This window comes from Muscardinus avellanarius (genome assembly GCF_963383645.1).
Source record: "Muscardinus avellanarius genome assembly, chromosome: 5".
NCBI classification, from domain to species: Eukaryota; Metazoa; Chordata; class Mammalia; order Rodentia; family Gliridae; genus Muscardinus; species Muscardinus avellanarius.
In genome coordinates this window covers 75,156,949-75,179,750 of record NC_137790.1, presented here as the reverse complement: position 1 = coordinate 75,179,750, position 22,802 = coordinate 75,156,949, and the positions used below count along the sequence as shown (strand labels likewise).

The following is a 22,802-nucleotide window of genomic DNA, read 5'->3' as shown; positions in this document are numbered from 1 at the left end:
GGCGTGGTGGCGCATGCTTGTAATCCCCACGTTTGGGAGGCTGAGACAGGAGGATCTCACAGGTTTGAAGCCAGCCTCAGCTATTTGGTGAGGTTCTCAGCAACCTAGTGAGAACCTGTTTCCAAATAAAATATAAAATAGGTCTGGGAGTATAGCCCTGGGTTCCACCCCCAGTACCACCAAAAACTAAAAAATAAAGTAAAAAGGAGATGTACCAAGTTGTCATATTTGTGTATTAGTTGAGCATCTCATATCTGAATACTTGGAAATAGAAGTGTTTTGGCTTTTGGACTATTCACATCATGAAAATGCTAGCATTGGAACCCAAGTTTAAATATGAAATTTATGTTGCATGTACACTTTTGTGTGTGTGTGGTACTGAGGATTGAACACAGGGGCATTCTACCTCCGAGCTATACCCCTAGCCCTGTTTTTTATTCTTTTTTTTTTTTTTGGTGGTGGTACTAGGGTTCCTGGAAGCCCTTCTACCTCCGGGCTACACTCCCAGACCTATTTTTACATTTTCATTTTTGGAAACAGGGTCTCCTAAGCCAGCGCGCGCGGCTGGCTTCGAACCTGCGCGATCCTCCTGTCTCCGCCTCCCAAGCGCGGGGATTACAAGCGCGCGCCACCACGCCCAGCTTTATTCTTTGTTTTGAAACAAGGTCTCACTAAGTTGCAGAGGGCCTCACTAAGTACCTGAGGCTGGCCGTGAACCTGTGACCCTTCTGTACTGAAGGATCCAAGTACTGGGGTTGGTGTGCACGGTCACACTCGGCCTCACGTGTACATTCTACACATAGCCTGAAGGTCGTATTGTGCTGTATTTTTAGTGCAGCTGTGTTTTGATTTACCATTTCCCACTCGTGCTGCTATTATGTGAGCATCTAAAAAGTCTTGGATTTTAGAGCATTTTTATTTTTAGATCAGGGATGTTCAATCTGTATTTGGGATTATTGATTTATTTTCTGGGTTTACTATAATAAACATATAACTTTCTAAAGGAGTTTTATGAGTAGCATTTCATAGGAATGACAACAAATAGATCTGTCCTAGGAGGCTTTTTCATGCGGTATGCAAATTGTATGATACTTTTACCAAGCAGCAGATTCAACTTTTGAAGCCTTCACTTGTATTTAGTTGTTAAAACATAAAGGGAAAACAACATATTTGAGTCACAGAAAATAAATCCATGTATGGCTACTATACAATATTTAAAAGCTAGCTAGAGCTGGGTGTGGTGGTACACACTTGTAATCCCAGTATTTAGAAGGCTGAGACAGGAGAATCACAGGTTCATGGGCAGCCTCAGCAGCTTGTGAAGCCCTGTTTCAAAATAAAATAATAAAATAGAGCTGGGAGTATAGTTTGAAGGTAGAATGTCCCTGGATTCCATCCCCCATATCCCCTCCACAGCAAGCTAGCTAGAGCCAGGTGTGGTGGCACACACTGGTAATTCCGGTACTTGGGAGGCTAAGACAGGAGGATCATTGCTTCATGGACAGTCTCAGGAAGTAGTGAGACTCTCATTAACCTAGTGAGACTGTTTCAAAATAATAGAGGGTTGAGGCTGTAACTCAGAGCTAGAATTCCCCTGGGCTCCCGTTCGTGTTCGTTCTCTCTCTCTCTCTCTCTCTCTCTCTCTCTCTCTCTCTCTCTCACACACACACACACACACACACACACACACACACACACACACACACACTCTCCTACTTAATAATGCACCCCATCTCTAGTTCACCATGACTTTGGTTCTCTTTTTCTTCCTAGTGAGTGGAGCGCCATAGAGAAAGAAATGGGTGATGGACTGCAGAGCGCTGGTCATCATATGGACGTGTGAGTGTTGGGGAACTTCACAAAATCTGTCTTCTGTTATTATCAGGTGTACTGGTAGTTATATTATGTGTTGTGTGTACATATCTGACTTAAATTTGTCTTAGGAATGCAAGGTGAAAATTGAAATTTGTCTACTGTATTAGCAGATAAAGATAAAATCCTATGTGTTCATTTCAATATATTAGAAAAATTATTTGACAGTTTTCAATACCCATTCATATTAAAAAAAAATTCTCATCAAACTAACTAGGAATGAAGGGGAATCTCTGCAGTATTAATTTAACATCTGATATGCTTAGCTAGGCACAGTGGCACTTGCCTGAGGTCCCAGCTACTTGGGAGGTGAGGTGGGAACTCCACTTGAGCCTAGGAGTTTGAAACCAGCGTAAGCACCATAGCCAGATCCCTAACTCAAGTAAGTAAATTAGTAAAAGAATACTGTAATTAATAGTGAAATACTGATTCTTTCTCCTAAGGTCAAGAACGAGGCATGGTTATCTGCTCTCATCACTTCTAGTCAGTATTGTTAAATGAGGCAGGAAAATTAAATGAGGACCATAACTGTTGTAAAGGAAAAAGTAACATTGTCTTTATGTACAATCAACACGATATTTTACATAGAAAGTCATAATGAAGTGGGCTAGGATATGGCTCAATTGCAAAGCGCTTGCCCTAGAAAAACTGGTTACTGGCACAAGAAAGTCATAATGAATGAGGCAAATATCTTATAGATCTAACAACTGAAATTATTAAATAGTATATAGATTACTATATAAAAATCAATTGTTTTATGTACTAACAACAATTTGAAAATAAGAATTTTTAAATAATATTTATAGCCAGGTATGGTGGCACACGCTTGTAATCCCAGCATTTGGGAGGCTGAGACAGGAGGATCTGGTTTGGCGGCCAACCTCAGCTACTTAGTGAGGCCCTATGGAACTCAGTGAGCCCAGTTTTAAAATAAAGAATAAAAAATAGGGCAGGAGGTGAGCTCAGAGGTCAAATGCCCCTGGGTTCTATCCCCATACCCGCAAGACAAAAAGATTTACTATAAAGCTATGTTGTATTATAAACATAGTGAGGTACTGGCATAACAATAAACAGATCAGTGGAACAGAATAGAGAACAGAAATAGCCCTATGCTTTGTCTAGTAGTGCTGAGGGTCACACCTGGACCCTGTGCTTTTCAGGCACGCATGATGACCACTGAGCTCCATCCCCTGGGTACACACTTCTGTGTGTGAGCCGAGGGGTACTAGGGGTTGAACCAGGGGTATTCTACCCCCAAGCTACACACCAGCTTTTTTTATTTTTTGTTTTGAAACAGGGTTTCTCTAGATTGCAGTCTCACTAAGTTGATAAGACTGGCCTTGAACCTATCCCCTTGTCCTAGCTTCCCAAATAGTGGTATTAACAGGTGGTCACCACCATGCCTGCTTGGATCCACACTTCTGTAGTACATTTCAGCAAATGGTAATTTAATTTGGATCATATACCTAAGTATAAAAGCTAAAATTAAACCAGGCATGGTGATGCACACTTGTAATCCTAGTACTTGGGTGGCTGAGATAGGAGGATCACAGTTTTGCAGTCAGCCTCAACTACTTAGTGCAGCCCTCTACAACTTAGTGAGACCTTGTTTCCAAATAAACTAATAAAATAGGGCTGGGATGTAGCTTGGAGGTAGAGTGCCCTGTGTTCCTTCCCCAGTACCACCACCACCACCAATAAATAAATAAATAGCTAAAATGATACCTGTTAGTAGAAAGCATAGGAGAATGTTGTTACAACCTTGGAATAAGCATTAAGGATGTTAAATACTGAGTGTGGTAGCTGTGGCCTGTAATCTTAGTACTTAGAAGGCTGAGATAGGAGAATCAAAGGTTCAAGGCCAGCTTCAACAATTAGCAAGGCCCTCAACAATTTAGCATTACCCTATCTTAAAATAAAAAATAGAGCTGGAGGTATAGCTCAGAGGTAGAAATCTGGTAGGTCCATTTCCCAGTAAAACACACACACACACACACACACACACACACACACACACACACGATATTAAAAGAAAAAAAAAATGCTGGATATGGTGGCACATGCCTGTGATCCTAGTACTTGGGAGGCTGAGACCGGAGGATCACAGATTCAATGACAGCCTCAGCTACAGAGGGAGGAAGGAAGGTATAGGCCTTCCTTAAAATTTAAAATTCCTGTTTATCAAAAGAGATATAAAAGCCGGGCATGGTGGCTCATGCTTGTAATACCTGGTAATCCCCGCTCTTGGGAGGCAGAGACAGGAGGATTGCTCAGGTTCGAAGCCAGCCATGCTGGCTTAAGAGACGCTGTTTCCAAAAATAAAATAGGTCTGGGAGTGTAGCCTGGAAGTCGAAGGGCTTCCAGAAACCCCAGTACCACCAAAAAAAAAGAGAGAGAGAGAGAGAGAGAGAGAGAGAGAGAGAGAGAGAGAGAGAGAGAGAGAGAGAAAGCTGGGCATGGTGGCACACGTAATCCCCGCACTTGGGAGGTTTTGAAGCCAGCCTCACTGGCTTAAGAGACCCTGTTTCCAAATAAAAATATAACAAATAGGTCTGGGAGTGTAGCACAGAGGTAGAAGGGTTTCCAGGAACCTCCGTACCACAAAAAAAAAAAAAGAGAGAGAGAGAGAGAGAGATAAAACCAATGTTGGTGTGGCACACACTTTCAGGATTTTCCTTCCAGTTTACTTATTAAATTGTGAAATAAAAGTAGTCTTTGTATGGATATCTTAAAATCTGATTGCAAGGTCAAGGCTAGCCTCAGCAACCTAAAGTCTTTGCCATTAAGACTTCTCTACCTGAAGATGTGATATCCTATATTTTCCCTCCCTTAACATTAACTTATTAAAAAGCATAGATTTATGAACTAAAGGCAGATTTTTTTTTTTTTTTGACAACCTGGGAGTAGAACTCAGGCCCTGTGGCAATCATTTTACCACTGAGCTACAACCTGACCCTTAGATTTTTATACTTTTTTTTCTCTCTCTTTGGTCCTAGACATTAAACCCCAGGGGCGTTCTACCTCTGAGCTCTACCCAGCCGTTTTATTTTTTAGTTGCCTCCCAAGTACTGGGATTACAAGTGTGCACCACCGCACCTGGCAGATATTCTCCTGCTCTAAACAGTGATTGCCAAGACTTTCTTTTTAAGCCACATAGATAAAATTCCTTTTCATCATAGATGTAATTTTGTAATCACAGAGTATGTACTTTGCTTGCATTTTAAGTCTTACAAGCATATTGCTTTTTTGATGGAGTGTTACTGAGGATTGAAACTGGGGCACTTTATCACTGATATACGCTGGGGATAAACCTACTTTATTTTTATTTGCAAACAGGGTCTCCCTAAGTTGCTGAGGGACTTGCTAAATTGATGAGGCTGGCCTTGAATCTGCAGTCCTCCTGTCTCAGCCTACCAAGGATTACAGGCATGTACCACTCCACCTGGCTCTTCCTTTTATTTATTTATTCATTCATTCATTCATTCATTTATTTACTGGTGGTTCTGAGGGTGGAACCCAGAGGCTTTTTACCTCCAGGCTATACTCCCAGACCTATTTTATTTTTGTTTTATTTATTTAAATTTATTTATTTTTTGGTGGTACTGGGGTTCCTGGAAGCCCTTCTACCTTCTGGCTACACTCCCAGACCTATTTTTTATACTTTTTATTTTGGAAACCGGGTCTCTTAAGCCAGCGCGACTGGCTTCAAACCTGCGCGATCCTCCTGTCTCTGCCTCCCAAGCGTGGGGATTACAAGCGTGCGCCACCACGCCTGGTTCTATTTTATATTTTTATTTAGAAACAGGGTCTCACTAAGTTGCTGAGAGCCTCACTAAGTAGCTGGGGCTGGCTTTGAATCTGTGTGATCCTTCTGTCTCAGCCTCCCAAGTGCGGGGGTTACAAGCATGCGCCACCATGCCTGTCTTCCTTTTTTAAATTAGTATTTTGAGACAAGGTTTCACTAAGCTGCTGAGGCTGACCTAGAACTTGTGATTTTTGTCTCAGCCTTACAAGTAGCTGGGATCATAGGCATGCACAGCACATTGTGGTGTTGTTGTTGTTGTTGTTGTTGTTGTTGTTGTTTTCCAAATGAACTTTAGCATAGTTGCTTGCTTGCTTGTTTAGTTTTGTAGTACTGGGGATTGAGCCCACAAGCATTCAACCTCTGAGCCATATACTCCCAGCCCATTTTTGTATTCTTTATTTTGAAACAGGGTCTCACTAAGTTGTTGAGGGCCTCAACAAGCTGCTGAGGCTGGCCACAGACCTGTGATCCTCCTTTCTCAGCCTCCTAAGTAAAGAGATTACACCACACCCAGTTAGAATGGAACCTCTTTAGAACGTTAATACTTTGTGTCCCAGTGAAAGTTATCCTATTGATGCAGTGCTTTTTAAAACAGGTATGCTTCTTCCATTGATGATATTTTGGAAGATGAAGAACATTATGCAGATCAGTTAAAGGAGTATCTTTTTTATGCAGAAGCTCTGCGGTGAGTATTTAATGAGCGTTTTCACTGTAGCCCTGTGGTTGGTCACTCTCTCCCTATATGCTGTTATAAAATACATATACTCTAAGGTGTTTTCCAAATGAAATCATTCCCTCAGATAATGAATGAGGTCTCATTGTATTTCTCTGTTTTGGAAAGTGCTAAGCATAAAATATAAGAGAAGGCCTGCTCTTGAAACATCAGTGATAAAACCTGCTAGTCTCAGGCATTTGTTCTGTCCTTTTTTTTTTTTAAATCTTTTTTATTTTTTGAAATAGGGTGTCACTGAGTTGCAAAGGGCCTCACTAGATAGATAGCTGAGGCTGTCTGCGAACTGTGATCCTCTGGTCTCTGCCTCCCAAATGCTGGGATTACAAGTGTACACCACCACACCTGGCTGTCTGTCATTCTTTCTGCTTTCTTCAGGTAAAAAATTGCAAACAAAATACATATTTTCATTTTTATTATGCAGTTTTACCCACATCTGTGTTCCTTATCTTCATAATAGGTTTTAAAATTTAATATCAAAGACTTTTTTTCTGTTATTATGGTATCCCTATAGAGCCAAACCAAATTTTCTGTCAGATAGTTCTATTTGATTAAAAAAAAAACTTATTGGCTGGGTGGGGTGGCACAAGGAAGATTTCAGGTTTGAGACCAGCCTCAGCAACTTAATGAGACCCTCAGCAACTTAGCAAGACCATGTTTCAAAAGGTAAATAATATTAGAAGGGCTGGGGTGTAACTTGGGGTTAGAATGCCCCTAGGTTCAATCCCCAGTACCACAAATAAAAAAATAAAATAGCTGGGTGTGGTGGCCCACGCTTGTAATCCCAGCATTTTGTAGACTGAGACAGAAGGATTGCAGTTTGTGGACAGCCTCAGCTACTACTTAGTGAGGGCCTTTGCAACTCAGACCCTGTTTCAAAATAAAGAATTAAAAAAATAGGACTGGTGGTGTACCTTGGAGGTAGAATGCCCCTGGGCTCCAATACTGCAAAAAATAAAACTTACATATATAATAATGCTATATCTACTGAAAAAAATGACACAAATTATCTTTTTGCTTGTTTTAAATGTATTTGAATTTTTATGCTTAAATTTTGCTAGAATTATTTTCCCCCCCTGTGGAACTGGGATTATGGGCATGTGCCACCATACATGGTGGATTACTGCGGAACTGGGATTATGGGCATGTGCCACCATACATGGTGGATTACTGCATTTTCAACTTGAAAGTTCTAGACACACAACTGAAATCCTAGTAAGGCATTGTGATACCTCTCCTGTACTCTTGGGGAAAAAATTCTTAACGTGTGAAAGGAGAAGCCAGGAAAGTGAAGTGCAGCTCTGCTGTCGTCCCCAGGGCGGTGTGCAGGAAACATGAACTTATGCAGTACGACTTGGAGATGGCCGCACAGGATCTGGCATCCAAGAAGCAGCAGTGTGAAGAACTGGCAACTGGGGTATGTATCCTCCTTTAGGTCCTGGATGCTGGTATAGGGTTTATGTGAGATTAGCTGCACTTGGATATGCAAGATGCTTATACCTTTTTCTGGAGAATAATGTGTTACAGTGACTTTGTAATCCTTTCTTTTTATAATATTTTGTAATATAAAACAACGCCAGACACCAAAACCATGTTTTATATAGTTTGGTATGAATTTGTAGCCAGGTATGGTGGTGCATGTCTTTAATCCAAGAATTTGGGGTTAATCGTCTTGAGATGATGATTATGGGTTCAAGGCTCGCCTCCGCAATTTGGCAAGACCCTGTTTCAACATAAAAATGGTATGGAGGTGTAGTTTAGAGGTACAATACCCATGAGTGGATTCAATCTCCTATACCTAAAAAAAAATAATTTCTCTGGCTTAATTTGAGAAGGTATTTTATAGAAATTTTAGCTTACTTTTACCCAGTTAGGATTTAGTGCATCTCTCCAAAAATGAAACTTTTGTTTTGTTTTTGGTGGTACTGGGGATTGAACCCTGGGGCATTTTACTGCTAAGCCACACACTCAGCCCTATTTTATTTTATTTATTATTAATATTTTTTATTGTGATGCTGGAGATGGAACCCAGGGGCATTGTACCTCCAAGCTGCACCCCCAGCCCTATTTTTTAGTCTTTATTTTTGAAACAGGGTCCCACTGAGTTAGTTGGAAAGGGCCTCGCTGAGTAGCTGAGACTGTCTGCCAACCGCAATCCTCTAGTCTCAGCCTCCCAAATACTGGGGTTACAAGCATGTGCCACCACGCCCGGCTTATTCTTTATTATTAGAGAGGGTCAAGCCAGGCGTGGTGGCACATGCTTGTAATCCCCACTCTTGGGAGGCAAATCAGGAGGATCACACAGGTTCAAAGCCAGCCTCAGCTACTGAGTGAGGCTCTCAACAACTTAGTAAGACCCTGTTTCCAAATAAAGTATAAAATAGGTCTGGGAGTATAGCCCGGAAGTAGAAAAGCCCCTGGGTTCCACCCCCAGTACCCCCCCTACACACACAAAACAGTAGATAAAGAGGGTGTCACTAAGTTGCAAAGGGCCTCACTAAGTAGCTGAAGCTGGCCTTGAACCTGCACTTCTCCTGTCTTGGCCAAGTACCAGGATTCCAAGCCTGTATCACCACACCCAGCTAAAAAGGAACTTGTTTTGTTTGGGGTTTTTTTGTGTGTGTGGTACTGGGGTTCCTGGAAACCCTTCTACCTCTGGGCTACACTCCCAGACCTATTTTTATGCTTTTTTATTTGGAAACAGGGTCTCTTAAGTCAGCGCAGCTGGCTTCAAACCTGCGCGATCCTCCTATCTCTGCCTCCCAAGCGCGGGGATTACAAGGGTTCACCACCACACCTGGCAAGAAAAGGAACTTTTTATGTACTCTATTGTTTAATGCTTACAGTGAGGACTTTGCACTGACCTAGGTCCTTTCTGTAACCAGCTTGGTGCTGCCCAGCTAGTTGTCTGGAGTGCATTAGCCGCCATGGTGAGACACACTTTGGAAGTGGTGAAGCAGCAGTGTTTCTCAGTGGTGCTGCCCGCTGGTTATCACTCACTTCACGTTAACAAGTACTTTGGTTTTAAAAGTGCTTCTTACGTAGATTACCCACTTCCTACATCCATGAAAAGTCATAGATGACATGTGGGAAACCATGAACTACGTATAGATGAGGCAAAGCAGTGAGTTATGAAGATTTTAAATAGTTCTTTACTTAGGTTTATTTCCATATTGTCTCTTGAATATTATTTTCTGTGGTAGTGGGGATTAGACCCAGGACGTCACACATGCTAGGCAAATGCTCTACCACTGAGCTACATTCCCAGCCCCCCTACCACTAACTGAGAGGAAGTCTTGCTAAGTTGCCTAGGCCTTGACTTGAACTTCTGCTCTTACTGCCTCAGCTCTCCCACAGCTGGGGTACAGGCATTTGTCACCATGTTCACCTGTCATAGAATAAGTTTTGCAAATATGAATAGCCACTAGTATAAGGTAAGAAATCATACTTCACCTGGAAGTTTTCTACTTGATTCAGAAGTTGAGTTAGAACCCCCCCACCCCTTTCTTTATTTTCTTTCCTTTTCATATTGTTATGCAACCAGTCTTTTCGGTTTGGGTTGTTTTTTTTTTTTTCCCCCCCCTTTGGTGGCCCTGGGGATTGAACCCAAAAGCATTCTACCTCCAAGTTACATCCATTTTGAAAGAGAGCTTTGCTAAATTGCTGAGGCTATCCTCGAACCTGCAATCACCTGCAGTCCTCTTGTCTCCGCTTTCCTAGTACTGGGATTATAGGTATGTACCATCATTCCCAGCTTAATTGGCCATTTTTAGGTTCATGCTTGGCAATGAGTTTTTAAACAACAATTACTCATCCTCTCTCCAGGCTCTGGAAACTACCATTCTACTCTCTCTGTAATTTTGACTACTAAAGATACATCATTTAAGTGGAATCATACAATTTTTATCTTTCTCTTATATTTCACTTAGCATAATGTAAAGGTTCATTCATGCTATAGCATGTGTCAGAATTTTCTTCCCTTTTTTTCTGCAGTACTGGGGATGGAACCCAGTACTGAATTCTATGCTGAGGGGCATTCTGCCTCTCAGCTACACCCCCAACCTTTTAAATTTTTTATATTTAAACAGAGTTTTACAAAGGTACTGTGTACTGGCCTCAAACATGAAATCCTCAGCTAGGCGTGGTGGCACACACTTGTAATCCCAGCGCTTGGGAGGATGAGACAGGAGGATCGCACAGGTTCAAAGCCAGCCTCAGCTACTTAGTGAGGCTCTCGGCAACTTAGTGAGACCCTGTTTCCAAATAAAATAAAAATAGGTTTGGGAGTGTAGCCCTGAGGTTGAAATCCCTTGGGCTTCATCCCCAGAACACACACACACACACACACACACACACACACACACACACACAAAACATGCAATCCTCTTGTCTCAGCCTCTTAAGTACTGAGATTACAGACATGGACCACCATGCCTAGCAGAATTTTCTTCCTAATTTCTAAGTCTGAGTAATATTACATTGTATATATCACACTTTGTTTATTCATTTCTTTCTATTTTCTTTTAGACTGTGAGGACATTCTCTTTGAAGGGAATGACTACCAAGCTCTTTGGTCAAGAAACTCCAGAGCAGAGAGAAGCCAGAATAAAGGTGCTAGAAGAACAAATAAACGAAGGAGAACAACAGCTAAAGTCCAGAAACCTGGAGGGCAGGTAAAAATGCTGGGATATTACCACAGGTAGAACTGTAACTACACTGTCGCGTATTTTTAATAACAATTATGTTATTTTAAAAGTATGCCTGTGCCGGGCGTGGTGGCGCACGCTTGTGATCCCCGCGCTTGGGAGGCAGAGACAGGAGGATCGTGCAGGTTCAAAGCCAGCCGCACGCGCTGGCTTAGGAGACCCTGTTTCCAATAAAATATAAACTAGGTCTGGGAGTGTAGCCCAGAGATGGAAGGGTTTCCAGGAACCCCAGTACCACCAAAAAATAAATAAATAAATAAAAGTATGCCTGTAATCCCAGTACTCGGGAGACTGAGACAGGAAGATCTCTCAGGTTCAAGACCAGACTCAGAAATTTAGTGAGGCCCTGTTCCTAATTAAAAATGGAACTGAGGGTATAGGTAGAATGCACTTGGGTTCAATCCTCTGTACCACACACACTTAGGGGGAAAAAATTAAAAATAGTTTGTTTTTTTATGTGTGTGTGTGTGTGGTACTGGGGATGGAACTCAGGGGCATTCTACCTCTGAGCTATACCCCCAGCCCAGTTTTTTATTATTTTATTCTTTTTTTGCGGGTCTGGGGATGGAACCCACGGGCATTCGACCTCCAGGCTATACCCCCAGCCCTATTTTTTATTCTTTATTTTGAAACAGGGTCTCACTGAGTTGCAAAGGGCCTAAGTAGCTAAAGCTGTCCACGAACCGCAATCCTTCTGCCTCAGCCCCCCAAATGCTGGGATTACAAGCATGCACCACCATGCTTGGCTTGTTATTTTTTTAAATAACAGTTCCCTGTGTCATAGACATCCCTGGATGTAGCCTATTCTTCTAGAATACAGTCATTGCATTCCTAAGAAGTTTAAGTGATCAAAAATCATGTTAAGAAATTATTTTAGTGGGAGAAAAAAGGAGAGAGGGGATTTCAGATTCATATTTTCTCGCTCTTTTTGTGGTTCTTTGCATATTTTCTCTGCTGTTCTCCACCATTGAACAAGACCCCATCATCCTTAACATACCCCATCATCCTTGCAAATGGATCAGCACATAATTGTTCTGTAAATATTTCTCAAAGTGCAGTTCTCAGAGACCTGTTACTCCTGCTTGGCTTATTTTCTTTATTACAGTTTTTACTTGACAGTGCATAGATCAACACAGATCAAGAGTATATCATTGTTTTTTGAGAGTTTTTTTAAATTTCTAAAATGGCTGGCACCAAATAAGTTAAAGAAAACTTTCATAAATAAAACTGAAAAGAAACTGCCTATCAGAATTTAAAAAAAATTTTTTTTGAGATGAGGTCTCACTGTGTTGGCTGGTCTCAACTCTCCATCCTCCTACCTCAGCCTCCCAAGTAGTGGAATTACAGGTGTGGGCCACTGTGCAACTCCTGTGTGTCATTTAAGCCATGTGCATACTAAATGTGACTCATAATCCATGTTGTTAAGAGTGTATTTTTTCTGGGCATAGTGACACACACCTGTCACCCCAGCTACTCAGGATGCTGAGGCAGGAGGAGTTTGAGCCCAACCTGGGTAACTTCCTGAGACCCTATCTCAAAATTATAATTATTTTTTAAAAGGGCTGCAAGCCAGGCACACTTGTAATCCCAGAATTCAAGAGGCTGAGACAGGAAGATCATGGTTCGAAGCCAGCCTCAGCTACTTAGTAAGGTCCTTTCCAATGAGACCCTGTTTCAAAGAATAAAAAATTGGGCTGGAGGGGTAGCTCAGAGGTAGAATGCCCTTGGGTTCCCCAGTACCATAAAAAATAAAAATAAATAAAATAAAAGGGCTGCAGATGAAGCTCATAGCACAGTGGTTCCTAGCATTCATGAGGCCCTGGGTTCAATCCCCGTACTGCACCACCTCAAAAAAGAGGGTGTGTTTCTCAGTGACTCACTTGATTGCATCATTCGTAAGGCTGGTGAGCTGATTCAAGGAGCCATCTACATCTGGACTAATTCGTAAGGAAACTGTAGGTTAGTAATATGTTGGAGAACGTATGACTGTCTCTGCTTTTTCCCTCACTATAAATCATAGGAAATGGAAAATAGAATCATATGATAAAAGCAATAGACAGTTAAAAACCAATGCAGGTGAGAAATGATTAACTGAATTTTAATCTAATCTGTTGATATATTTGTTCTCTATTATTTATTTATTTGATATTGGATGAAACCCTGGACCATTCAGGTACCAGGCAAGTGCTGTGCCACGGAGGTGCCTCCTTGTCCCAAGTTATCAAATAAGAATACTAATGACTATACCTTTTATTTCAGAGAATTTGTGAAAAATGCATGGGCTGATATAGAACGATTCAAAGAACAAAAGAATCGTGACCTAAAGGAGGCCCTCATAAGTTACGCTGTCATGCAGATCAGCATGTGCAAAAAGGTAGGTGTGGGTGGCTGGCAGGTGGCACACCTGTGATGAAGGCGCGCGGGTTCAGGAACAGCCTCAGCAACTTAGCAAGATCCTGTTTCAAAATTTATAAAAAAGGTGGGAGCCAGGTATGTGTGTGCCTGGCAAATATACACTCTTGACAAGATAGATTATGAGTCACATTTAGTATGTACATGGTTTAAGTGACATAAAATAATGAAAATTATTTTTATTCTTTCCTTCTAGAACATTTTTTCAGTTTCTCTTAGTTTTGAAAGAATTAAGGCATGGTGGCACACACCTATAATCCCAGTATGTGGGAGGCCGAGACAAGAGAATTGCAGGTTCAAAGACAGCTTCAGCAAGTAATGAGTCTCTTGTCGACCTAGTGAAACCCTGTTTCAAAATAAAATTTAAAAACAGGACCGGGGCCAGGCGTGGTGCCACACACTTGTAATCCCAGCATTTAGGAGGCTGGAACAGAGGATTGTGGTTCACGGACAGCCTCAGCTACTTAGAATCCCTTTGCAACTCAGTGAGACCCTGTTTCAAAAAATAAAAAGACAAGCCAGGCATGGTGGCTCATGCTTGTAATCCCAATGCTTGGAAAGCTAAGACAGACGGACTGCACAGGTTCAAAGCCAGCTTCAGCTACTTAGGGAGGCTCTCAGCAACTTAATGAGACCCTGCTTCCAAATAAAGTATAAAATAATGCCGGGCGTGATGGCACACACTTGTAATCCCCGCGCTTGGGAGGTGGAGACAGGAGGATAGCACAGGTTCGAAGCCAGCCTCTCTGGCTTAAGAGACCCTGTTTCAAAAAAAAAAAAAAAAAATAGGTCTGGGAGTGTAACCCAGAGGTACAAGGGCTTCCAGGAACCCCAGTACCACAAAAAAAAAAAAAGAAAAAAAGAAAAGAAAAGAAAAGAAAGAAAAAAAAAACGGAGAGATAGAATTCTCCTGGCTTCAAAACCCCACCCCTCAAAAAAAAAGGTAGGTTTGGGTTTCAGTGACTGTGAGGATATAGCTATTTGCAGAAGAGCATATAAACACCTGTAAATTATCATATTTGAACCAAAAAAATTTTATTTTCATTCTTCCTTTCTAGAACATTTTCCAATTTCTTTACTTAATTTTGAAAGAAATTTTGGAAGCCAGGTGTGCTGGTGCACACCTATAATCACAGTTCTTGGGAGGCTGAGATAAGAGGATTGCAGGTTCAAGACTTGCCTCAGCACCTCAGCAAAGGTCTCAACAAGTTAGTGAGACTCTGTTTCAAAGTGAAAATTAGAACCTGGCATGGTGGTAAACATCCAAACCCCAGTACTGGGAGGCTGAGACAAGAGGATTGCAGGTTTGAAGCCAGCCACAATTTAAGTGGTGCCCCTCAGCAATTTAGCAAGACCCTGTTTCAAAATAAAAAATAAAATAGGGCTGGGGGTGTAGCTTAGAAGTAGAATGCCCCTTTCTACCTCTAAGAAAGGAAATTTCTTGATCGCAGGCTTCAAACCTGCAATCCTCCTGTCTCAGCCTCCTGAATGCTGGGATTACAAGCGTGCCCCACCATGCCTGGCTCAACAACTCAATTTGTATTTAATTGTTAGGCATGTTTAAATGAGGTTTTTTGTTTCAAATACTACATTGAAAGTTTAGTGAGAACTTGTTAGGTTTACAAGTTGAAACAATATGAGTTTAGTAATATGAATGAATGAGGTTCTTTGTGTGTATGTGTGTGTGTGTGATACTGAGGGTGGAACCCAGGGGCTTTTCTACCTCCGGGCTATACTCCCAGACCTTTTATATATATATATATATATATTTTATTTGGAAACAGGGTCTCAGTAAGTTGCTGAAAGCCTCACTAAGTAGCTGAGGCTGGCTTCGAACCTGTGCCATCCTCCTGTCTCAGCCTCCCAATTACTGGGATTACAAGTGTGCCCCACCACGCCTGGCGAATGAATTTTTGAAGAGAACCTTGAAAACTCAGTTTAGGAGTTTTAGGAGTTCTTTCTTTGTTTTGAAGACAAGCCCATTCTGTTACTTTTTCAAGCTATTCCTCAACCTACTATCATATTTACTGCATTATTAATTGTTCCAAAATGCAAAACTTAGCATGTCACTAGGCCAAATACTTGGGTTTTCAAAATTCTTCCAGACTCTCATGTAAATCACTTTGTTTTTAGGGAATTCAGGTGTGGACCAACGCTAAGGAATGCTTTAGCAAGATGTAATCACGTGAAAGGAATTTCTCTTCAATCAAAGTGCCCCAAACAGAAGCACAAGTAAATAAAAGAAATATAAGCTGCTGCCCAGTATGCATAGAAATATAAGCTGAACACACTTAGCTTTCTTTAGCCTACTTATAACTGTGTTCATATAGCACAAAAAGGATGCATTTTAATGAAGATTAAATGTTATAATTTGAGGTTTTGGGGACTGGTGCTGATTCCAAAAATGTTAACTTAATAATACGTACCAACAGCTTGTTTACCAGGCTTCTGAACCAGTGGCTGAGTGTCAGGAGCGAGTGAGTTTTCAGACGCTCTTTTCCACACCAGCCGTCTCAGATCTGTTCATGTAGGTTATTTTTTTTTCTTTTCCTAAGAGTCCGTTCCTGTATTTACTTGGTGAGACTCTAGGGTCTATCTAGGGGGTTATGTTCTCTTGCCTTACAGTTGAGCTGTTGGGTTTAACAAAGCTCAGCAGAAATTTATTGTGAAGTCTAAGATTTTCTTCCACATTCATCAACGCCCCCTATAACATCTGCACACACTAGGAATGCCTTCAGTTTGTGTTTTACCAAAATTTTGATACTGGTCAGAAATTTTATACTGCCAACAATGAAATCTCAACTCAGAGAGTGGATACGTCGTTATGATCTTGGAATTGCTGCGTGGCGTTTTGAGTGTTGTTGTTCTCAGACCCCAGCCCGCGGTGAGGCCTGGAGGCTGGGGTCTGCACAGCGTTTCAGGGTACCGGATGCAGCATTCCCACGTGTGAGGTCTGTGTAGTCAACACATGTGCTCTACCTTCATCAACGTCCTTTTTATTGCTTGGCTATAATTTTTGTAAAGATAAATTATATTGGTTTTTTATGTGTGTTTTTGTGGTATATGTTCAGGAACCAATCACCTGTATTTTGCTAGCTTTGCAGAATCTTAAATATGTTCTCATTATTTCTAATGATGTTTTAAAGAAATTCCCCAGTACTGTTTAACATTTGACTTTTTTACATGTTTAAAATGTTGCTGGATTTTTGTGCTGTTTGCCAAACTTACACAATAAATTAAGTATTGTGCTGATTTTCAGAGAATTTTGTTATTTAATGAAGATGATCCATATATTATTAATATTTGATCTCTGAGGAAATAGTACATGCTATATTATGTTTTAAAGTGTTTAGTTGTATAAATTTGTCTTAAACTCTTTTTAAAAAATGAGATGCTGAGCTGGTGATGCGCACTTACAATCTCAGCATTTGGGAGGCTGAGACTGGAGGATTGCGGTTCGCAGACAACCTCAGCTACTTAGTAAGGCCCTCTGTAACTCAGTGAGACCCTGTTTCAAAATAAAGGGAAAAAAAATAGGGCTGGGGGTGTAGCTCAAAGGTAGAATGCCCTGAGTTCCACCTCCAGTACTGCAAAGAAAAAAACCCCAAAACAAAACAAAAAAAATGAGATACTGTAAGGAGATGCAACTTTGTTTTTTATTTTGTTTTGTTTTGTTTTTTTTTTGTTTTTGTGTGTATATGGTACTGGGGATTGTACTACCACACCTGGCTGGGGTTGTTTGTTTGTTTGTTTTATGGTACTGGGGATGGAACCCAGGGTATTTTACCTTGAGACACATCCCAACCCTATTTTTTAGTCCTTTTATTTTTAAAACAGGGTCTCACTGAGTTATGAAGTGCCTCACTAAGTAGCCAAGGCCATTCTCAAACCACGAACTTCCAGTTTCTGCCTCCCGAATGCTGGGATTATTTAAGATAAAATTGGGTCAGGCATGGTGGCATACACCTATAATCCAGTATTTGGGAGGCTGAGACAGAAAGATTGCAGGTTTGAGGCCAGTGCCTAGTAATTTAAGGAGACCCTGTGTAAAAAGAAAATTAAAAATAGGCTTGGGGTTGTAGATCAGAAGTAGAATGCCCCTGGGTTCAATTTCTAATACCACAAAAAAAGTAAAAATAAAATTGAAACAAGCAAAAAGCCATCTGTATGGATACATATTTCATTTCATTGAATTGTATCATCTTTTAACTAATAAAATGAAATACCTTCCTACTTGGCATTTAAAACCAAAAGCCTAGATGGAGGTGGTGGTACAAGCCTATAATCCTGTGACTCCATAGGCTACAGCAGGAAGATTACAAGCTTAAGGCTAGCATGAGCAATTTAGACCCTGTCTCAAAATTGAAATTTAAAATAGGGCTGAGGATGTAGCTCAGTGGTAGAGTGCTTATCTAACAAGTGGAAAGCCCAGGGTTCACTGCACACACACACACACACACACACACACACACACACGGTCTCACACGGTCTCACACACCTGTAATTCCAATACTGGGGAGGCAGAGTGCTTATCTAACAAGTGGAAAGCCCAGGGTTCACTGCACACACACACACACACACACACACACACACACACACACACACGGTCTCACACGGTCTCACACACCTGTAATTCCAATACTGGGGAGGCAGAGTGCTTATCTAACAAGTGGAAAGCCCAGGGTTCACTGCACACACACACACACACACACACACACACACACACACACACACAGTCTCACACGGTCTCACACACCTGTAATTCCAATACTGGGGAGGCCGAGACAAAGGATCGCAGGTTGGAGGACAGCCTCAGCAAATAGACTCTCATCACCCTAGTGAGACCCTGTTTCAAAATAAAATTAAATACAGCTGAAGGTATAGCTCAGAGATCGAATGCTCCTGGGTCAATCCCCACTACCAAAAAAGAAAAGAAAGCCAGGTTGGTGGCGCACGTTTGTAATCTCAGCATTTGGGAGGCTGCAACGGAAAGATCATGGTTCACAGACAGCCTCGGCTACTTAGTGAGGCCCTTTGCAACTCAGTGAGACCCTGTTTCAAAATAAAGAAAAAAAAAAATAGAGCTGGGGGTATAGCTCGAAGGTAGAATGCCCCTGGGTTTCATCACCACTACTGCCAATCTACCTCTGAGCTACACCCCCAGCCCAATTTTTTATTTTTATTTTGAAACAGGGTCTCACTGAATTGCAAAGGGCCTCACTAAGTAGCGGACTGTGAACCGCGATCCTCCTGTCTCAGCCTCCCAAATGCTGGGATTACAAGTGTGTGCCACCACACCCTGCTAAGAAATTTTATGATACAAAATAATTTTTGTATTAATCAGAGTATAAAGAAAATAATTTATATTTCATAGTCCTTTTAGTGTTTAAAAAGCAGGAAATAAAATGAATTATTAAAAAGGTGAGGGAATTGCCGGATGTGGTGGGATATGCTTGTAATCCTCGTGCTTGGGAGGCTGAGACAGGAGGATCGCACAGGTTCAAAGCCAGCCTCAGCTACTTAGTGAGGCTCTCAGCAACTTAGAGCATTAAAGCTAACCAAAGTCATATTTTTCCTTCATTTATATCCAGAAACTTGAGCACAGTTTATGGGAGATTAAAAGAGGACGATCGCAGGTTCAAGGTAGTGCAAGACAACTTAATGACACCCTGTTTCAAAATAAAAAGCTGGGGGTGAAGCTCCAAGGTAGAGCACTCTGGATTCAATCCCCAGTAACACACACAAAAGAATACTGCATGGCTGGGGCAGTAGCTCAGTGGTAGAGCACTTGCCTGCCGTGTATAAGGCCCTGGGTTCAATCCCTAGTACTAAAATATATAATACATACACATACATATAGTAATGCCTTTAAAAATTCTGAAGAGAAATGATTTCTAACCAGACTGCCAACCAAGTGTCAGGCAGAATAAAGCAACAGTAGTGAAATTTTATTTTTGGTACTGTGGGTTGAACCCAGGAGCATTCTACCTCCAAGCTGTACCCCGGGCCTTTTTATTTTGAAACAGGGTCTTCCTAAGCTGCTGAGGCTGGCCTTGAACCTGTGATCCTCCTGTCTGCCAAGTACTGGGATTATCGGTATGCAGCACCATGCCCAGCTGCAAAGACTTTTTTTAGATATGCTATTTCAAAAAATGTCCTTCCTGTGTACTCTTTTCTGAAGAAGTTACTAGAGGCTGCGGTGTACCAAAAAAGGAGAGTAACCCAAAACTCAGGAAGACCTGGGAGACAGAAAACGAAATTTCACACAGGAGAGAGATGAACGGCGTGCTCAGGATATGGTGAAGAGGATTCGCAAGAAGCCATTGTTCAGAGTGTAGCCAGAAATGGAAGGCTTCACAGGAAGACACATGGGGATAAATTGAAATTATAATCTTGCGCACAGGTTTGACAGAGGTGGAATATTGCAGTTAGTGGCCTTGAAAGTGGAATGAGTTAATCATAGATACAAGTGGGAATGCACATCCTTAACACATCTTGAAGAATGGTTCCCATCAGTACATACACTCACTGTTTTTGGCTGTGTGGTATCCACTGTATGAAAAGATTATCATTTGAGCCAGGCATGGTGGCCAACCCTTGTAATTCCAGCATTTAGGAGGCTGAAACAGGAGGATCGTGGTTCAAGACAGCCTCAGCTACTACTTAGTGAGGTCCTCACAACTCAGTGAGACTCTGTTTTAAAATAAAGAATAAAAAACAGGGCTGGGGGTGTAACTTGGAGGTAGAATGCCCCTGGGTTCTAGCCCCAGTACCACACACACAAAAAAAAAAAAAAAAAAAAAAAAAATGTATTTATTCCTCCTATTGATGGAAACGACAGAGGTTTCCAGTTCAGGACTCTTACAGATGGGGATGTGGTGCGGTGAGATGCAGCACACCTTTGATCCCAGCTGCCTGGGGAGCTGAAGAAGGATCTCAAGTCCCAGACCCGCCTGGGCAGCTTAGTGAGACCCTGTCCGGAAATAAAGGGCTACAGATGAAACTCTGATGGAGTGCTTGCCTAGCACACGTGCGGCATGAGGCGCTCGGTTCCATCCAGGGGAAGATGAGAGCAGGAAGGAAAGGAGGGACAGGGGGAGGGGAGGGAGGACCAGAGAGGAGCACCGAGGTGCCCAGGTCACAGCCAGGGGTGCAGATTCCCATCTCTGGGAAGGCTCCTGTGTATTTTCTGTTCGTGTTGTCTCCTGAGACTATGGGCCTCTGTGACTGTTATATCCCACTGCTTGCTCTGTAGCCAGGAATTGGATTTAAAAAAGATAAAGCCAGGCCCAGGTGAGGGATACATTGAGAACCTTTTCAGAGGACTTCTGAAGACGACTGTCTAAAGGGAAGGTTGAAGATAAACTCTGCCTTTCAGTTATCCAGGGACTTGGGGCAGTTCCAGTTGCAGACTCCTCTAGAGTTCCCCCCTAAACCTGTGCATGTGACACTGTACCGTGGTGAGCAGGACACCAGTGACCACTGAGCCCCAGACAATCCACATGACTGGTCACACTGGCCTGGCGCAGGCCTGGGGTCCTGGGCCCGGCCTGCAGGGAGGCCCAAGACTCTTCCTGTGCAGTGGAGGAAGGGGCGGGTGTCCTCAGGAGCCTGTGTCCTCCATGGAGCTCACTGAGCCTTCTGGACACCCGAGCTCTCAGCTCCTTTTCAACCAGATTGAGTTCTCGGGAGGGGGTGGGGGATGTGGCCTGGCATGGTGGGAGAGATGGAAACAGCCACAGCCCTTAGTGGGGCTGCTGCCTGGAAATGGAATGCAGTTTCTAGAAAGGAATTTGTCTGTTTTCTGCTATTAGAGTACCCTGGACTGGGTAAGAACAGAGCAATGACTTACAGTTCTGGAAGCCAGGAAGTCTAAGACCAAGGGGCCACGTCTGGTGAGGGCCTTGTTGATGCCAGATCCCGTAGCAGCAGGTGGAAGAGAGAGAGAGACAGAGGGAGCTTGGGCACCGACCTCCAGCCGCAAGCCCTTTTCATAATGGGCATTAACTCATTCGTGGCCAGTCACCTCTCAGAGGCCCCACTGCTTCACACCTGCACAGGGGCTTAAGTTAATAATGCATGAACTTCGGGAAACACATTCAAACCAGAGTGTTCACTTTTCATTTTCTTTTCCTCTGTGTGTGTGTGTGTGTGTGTGTGTGTGTGTGTGTGTGTGTGTGTGTGTTACTGGGGATGGAACCCAGGGGCATTCTACCTCTGACCTACATCTCCAGCCCTTTTTTATTTTGAGAAAGGGTCTCACTAAGTTTCCGGAACGGGCTTTGAATTTGCAATCCTGCCTCAGTTTCCTGGTGGCTGGAGCTACAGGTATGTGCCCCTGCAGCTTTGGCTTTTCTTTGCCTTGGGCCTTTTAAACTTGTATCTTCCCCTGGCTGAGACAGCTCAGCCCCCAATCCAACCCTCACCCCTCCCTTGTATCTGGACACCTTATCTTGGCAAACTGGTCTTCATCATAACCTCCTGTGGCCCCTCCTGGTGGCACACACCTGTAATCCAAAGGATTGGAGAGGCTGAGGTAGAAGGATTGCAATTTTGAGGCCAGCCTGGACAGCTCAGTGACACTCTGTCTCAGCAACAACCTTCTCTGGGGGATCTTGCCTGAACATCTAATCAAAGAGTCTCTGGCTTCCAATACTCCTTCCCCTAAGAGTTAGCACCAGGTGCTGAAATGAATGGTTTCCATGTGTGTGTAGTTAAGTTTTATAAGTGTCCCAGGTGAGCCGGGTGTGGTGGTGCACACTTGTGATCCCAGTACTTGGGAGGCTGAGACAGGAGGATTGCAGGTTTGCAGCCAGCCTCAGCTACTTAGGTCCTCCAACTTAGTGAGACCCTGTTTCAAAATATAAAAATAAAAGAAAATAGAATTGGGGATGTAGCTCAGAGATGGAATGCCCTGAGTTCAATCCAGCACATTGTCAAAGAAAAAGTGTCCCAAGTATGTTTGAAAAGAACATGTCTCGCCAAGCAGGATGGCACAGGCTTGTAATCCCAGCTATTTAGAAGGCTGAGTCAGGAGAATCACAAATTCAAGGTCAGCCTGGACAAGATCTTGTTTTATTTTTATATTTTTATTTTATTTTTTTTCGATGGTACTGGGGTTACTGGAAACCCTTCTACCTCCGGGCTACACTCCCAGACCTATTATTTATACTTTTTTATTTGGAAACAGGGTCTCTAAAGCTGAGACAGGAAGCTTGCTCAGATTCGAAGCCAGCCTCAGCTACTTAGGCTCTCAGCAACTTAGACCGTTTTCAAA

The 22,802-nt window shown here is 42.4% G+C and overlaps 1 protein-coding gene and 1 long non-coding RNA gene across 2 annotated transcripts in view; one reads left to right on the top strand and one right to left on the bottom strand.

Moving 5' to 3' along the window:
* Nucleotides 1-15,706, top strand: part of SNX4 (sorting nexin 4) — a gene marked incomplete at both ends in the record, with an annotated part of 49,769 nt that extends 34,063 nt beyond the window's left edge. The window contains 6 exons of the mRNA XM_080695807.1: nucleotides 1,774-1,839; nucleotides 6,273-6,362; nucleotides 7,725-7,824; nucleotides 10,935-11,080; nucleotides 13,373-13,487; nucleotides 15,659-15,706. Coding sequence (XP_080551933.1) covers nucleotides 1,774-1,839; nucleotides 6,273-6,362; nucleotides 7,725-7,824; nucleotides 10,935-11,080; nucleotides 13,373-13,487; nucleotides 15,659-15,706 — 565 coding nt within the window. The remainder of the gene's footprint in view (nucleotides 1-1,773; nucleotides 1,840-6,272; nucleotides 6,363-7,724; nucleotides 7,825-10,934; nucleotides 11,081-13,372; nucleotides 13,488-15,658) is intronic.
* Nucleotides 1-22,802, bottom strand: part of LOC308263049 — a 448,643-nt gene that overhangs the window by 348,086 nt on the left and 77,755 nt on the right. The gene's annotated exons all lie outside the window — the stretch shown is intronic.